The sequence below is a fragment of the Pseudomyrmex gracilis genome, unplaced genomic scaffold (assembly GCF_002006095.1).
Source record: "Pseudomyrmex gracilis isolate BER0280 unplaced genomic scaffold, ASM200609v1 scaffold_2293, whole genome shotgun sequence".
Taxonomy (NCBI): domain Eukaryota; kingdom Metazoa; phylum Arthropoda; class Insecta; order Hymenoptera; family Formicidae; genus Pseudomyrmex; species Pseudomyrmex gracilis.
Genome location: NW_018022877.1, coordinates 2,260 through 5,867, shown reverse-complemented (window position 1 = coordinate 5,867; position 3,608 = coordinate 2,260). Strand labels below are relative to the sequence as shown.

At 31.6% G+C, this 3,608-nt stretch overlaps 1 protein-coding gene across 3 annotated transcripts; it reads right to left on the bottom strand.

Moving 5' to 3' along the window:
• Positions 1 to 265: 265 nt before the first annotated feature.
• LOC109862730 (protein ABHD13) lies at positions 266 to 3,350 on the bottom strand. 3 transcript variants are annotated; one of them, XM_020442860.1, is made up of 6 exons: positions 2,991 to 3,350; positions 2,370 to 2,674; positions 2,067 to 2,298; positions 1,657 to 1,850; positions 910 to 1,070; positions 266 to 820 (listed from the first exon to the last, which is right to left on the bottom strand). In XM_020442860.1, the coding sequence occupies exons 2-6, from the start codon at positions 2,533 to 2,535 to the stop codon at positions 548 to 550; spliced, it is 1,026 nt and encodes a 341-aa protein (XP_020298449.1). In that variant the 5' UTR covers positions 2,536 to 2,674; positions 2,991 to 3,350; the 3' UTR covers positions 266 to 547. The 3 variants fall into 3 exon arrangements, with proteins under 3 accessions (XP_020298449.1, XP_020298450.1, XP_020298452.1); XM_020442861.1 differs by having other exon boundaries at positions 2,995 to 3,350; XM_020442863.1 differs by having other exon boundaries at positions 3,020 to 3,350.
• Between the last annotated feature and the right edge of the window lie 258 nt (positions 3,351 to 3,608).

Sequence of the window (3,608 nt, the reverse complement as noted above, 5' to 3'; positions counted from 1 at the left end):
AAATTAATTTCCAAATATTATTTCGGTAAAACAATAACGATATGGCAATCATCTTAGCAGTAGGTTTGCAAAATTAAATTTAAAAATTTGTTCAATAATTGAGAAAAAAATTTCAGCTACCTATGTGATGTTTAAAACATGTAGAAATATAATTGCATATGAAGAAATTAAATCAATTCATGTATATACTTATAGAAATGCATAACGACTTTTTTCTAATTTTTGACAAATATTATTTACAAAAATTTTATTTTGCCAAAATTGTTGCGTTATGGCGAATCATCTTAGTGCAATCATTGCAAAATTGTCGACATTCATGATGCCATTTTTGTGCAATATTCTCACAATATGCCTATTGGGGTAATCTCGATTCGGACACAAGAATTATTGATTTTTTTCTATTCGATTCCGTTACAAACTAATAATTTTTTTAATGCTATTTATGTGAAAAATCTCTTAATATGATTTGGTAAGGTCACAACTTGTTCCAATACAGCATGAGGAAGTAGCTCTATATTTTCTTAATTGTTATTTACATCGATATCATTCAGATATCGTCAATCTGCCAATGACTAGAGACTACTCGCAAAGGAGGATTTTCTCTGAGCTCGATCAGAAAACTGGAAATATTCTGATAATAACCCGGTTGGCACCAAGTCTCGTTGTGCGTGCCGCCCACAACGGGTAGTAAACGCTTGAATGAGCTTCGGCAATTCTTGAAAAGATCTTCCATCATATTAGGCGGCACGAGCGTGTCTGCCAGACCCGATACAAACAAAGTCGGTACCGTGACTGAACAAATTTTCAGAATAGATAAATACTGCAACGGAGAACAAAGAAGTATGAATGTATAAGAATTTGGAAATGCAAAAATATATAAAAAACGCAAAAGAAGATTCTCTTACATACCTTATTTTTATATACAAAGAGCGGGAGATATTGCAAAAACTTGTATCCGACAAATAAAGCAGCCATATCTGGTATACTAGTAAAAGTATTTTCAAGTATAAGGCACCAAATTCTTCGCGAACTTTCTTCTTTTGCAGCTAAATCAATTGCTACCGCTCCGCCTAATAAAAACATTTAATTTAGATCACTTATAAACTTTGTATACTTTAACCCTTTTACTGCTATTGATGCCTATAGGCACCGTTTCGAAAGCTTGTTCAGAATATATTAGCGCTTATCAGCATTTAAGTAAAAACATGTTTGCCTTGCATGTTCACGTGAGTGTCGATCTATCTTTGTTCTACATTTGATAGCAATGATGAACCGACACTTAAAGCGCGTAAGCACTTAAAGCGCGTAAGCACTTAAAGCGAACGCACTTTCAGTCTTGTCATTTGTTTGAGCTACTGACACCTTCAGGCGTTCAATTGATATTGCTCAAGCTAAAAAAGCGCCTTCAGGCATTCGGTATTTATTATCGACATTTTTATATTAAGGTAATAGAATTTAATGTTTTGACGACTTTTATAATTTTTAATATTTTTTACAGAATGTGCATATCAGTAAAAAATTTCGCTTCTGTAGCTTCGAACACGGCTGAACGTCTACCATCTATTACGCGCGCTCTATTAGGCTTCATCGCAGTAAAAGGGTTAAAAAAAAGAAAAAAGAATATTTCACAAATATTATTTTGATTGATTTTTTTACCTAATGATCTACCAAAAACTATGATTTCATTTGTATTAATATCCGTTCTACTATACAGATAGTCTAATCCAGCTCGAGCATCCATGTAGAGACCCTCTTCTGATGGAGAACCTTGTGACAAACCGTAACCTCGATATTCTAACATTAGAATGTTACACTGAATATTATGATACCATCCTACTATATTTTGCAACCTGAAAGAAAACAAATGTATTTTATATTGATATATATTTTTGTTATGTTTTACAAATAACTTGATTTTTACAAAATAAATAAGAAAATACTTTTTTATATAAATTTATATTCTTGTACAATAAAATAAAAAAAGCATTGAACACACACATATAAATAATAAAATAATTATATATATAAATACAAATTTTTTATAGTAATAAAACAATGCTTTATACCGATGACCCATATTGCCAGCATTGCCATGAAGAAACAATACTGTAGGTACTTTCTTCATTCTATCTTCAGGTTGTGAAACAAAGAACATATGCAGCATTGTACCATCTCCAGCTTTGGTATACACACTCTGATACGGCAAACTGAATAATGATGGAGCTGGTACATAAACTCTAGAATGTGCTGGCAGTTCTGGATAGTAAAGAAGCTGATCCTCTCTGTGATACAGTATTCCTATAAAAATATATAAATTTTCTAAATATGAAAAAAAGCTTTATTTACATGTAACTAGAATGAATACAAACCAGTAGTGGCAAAGCACAACAAGAAGAAAGCTAAGATTCCACCATACAGCCAGTACAAAAAGAAAAACGCAAAAATGTAAATCCCACTGAAAGCCCAGCATTTCATTGCAACACTTCCAAGAAGTCTAACAGGCCTGCTACGGGCTAAACGTATTCTAAAAGACATAATTGCTATGTTTTATCTAGTTTAAATGAGCTCTGCGTTATCTGGGTAGTTCAATTATTTGTAGTAAACAGATTAGTCTTAGTTTAAAGACACTCATAATGATTTATGAGATCAACTGTCAGTCTTTCGTATCCTTTTCCTAAAAAATAAAAACAACTATTCAAAATCATCAGATTAATAAATGCAAAACAAATTAAATACTTTAATAATTACATATATACATATAACAATTAATAATTACATATATACATATGCATTGAATTATTTATTACTTTATTTATTTATTTATTAATAAGCAATTAAAAATTCAATACTTCCTATATTTTTACGCAAAAAATACTTTTTTTTAATACTTAAAATAAAAAAACAAATTAAATGATAAATTAAATTTTTATGTAAACTCACATTAATCAATTTTATTTCTAATGTTTACATAAAAAATTGAAAAAACTTACATACATAAGCTAACCTCGCGTAACCTAACCTGCAAGTAACAGCTAGAAAAAAATACACGATGATCCAATTAAAATGCAGTCTACATAGTAAGAAAAACCTATTGTTTCTTAAAATTAAACGTCTTATAAAGTGCAAATCATCGAATAAATTCGCAATGTTTATAACAAAACGTTTTTCTTGAATGTCATAAAAAATTGTCAAAGAACAATATCAGTTTAGGTTTGGTCAGTGTTGCACAGTGGTCTAGTTTCCACCGAAACTCTCAATTCGGTTTCACTCCGGTACGGATTAAATTTAGTGTTCCGTTTCCATTGGAAGTAGAGTATTTATAGATCGAAGCGAAAGCGAAATCAGTGCAATTCGACGTGTTTCCATCGACTTAAATGTCATTCTACGCCGCAGTAGGTGTGAATTAATGTTTCGGTGGAAACTAGACCAGTGTCAGCAGTGTTGCTGCGAAGTCGCGTTTTCGCGTATACGCACTGTACAGCCAATTAGATTCCCGTAAAAGCTGTGTTCTCGCGCATGCGCCTTTAAATGTAGCATTACTGCCGTACTAACTCCGACATTATTAAGGTTCTGTAAAGACCCAAATAATTTTTCATAATTAACACGTG

Excerpts from the sequence above, each read along its gene's own strand:
- LOC109862730 (XM_020442860.1), bottom strand. The coding sequence starts at position 2,535 with ATGTCTTTTAGAATACGTTTAGCCCGTAGCAGGCCTGTTAGACTTCTT. Across the intron at positions 2,299-2,369 it reads GTTGTGCTTTGCCACTACTG|GAATACTGTATCACAGAGAG; the intron begins GTTTGTATTCAT and ends ATATTTTTATAG. Across the intron at positions 1,071-1,656 it reads AGTTTTTGGTAGATCATTAG|GCGGAGCGGTAGCAATTGAT; the intron begins GTAAAAAAATCA and ends TGTTTTTATTAG.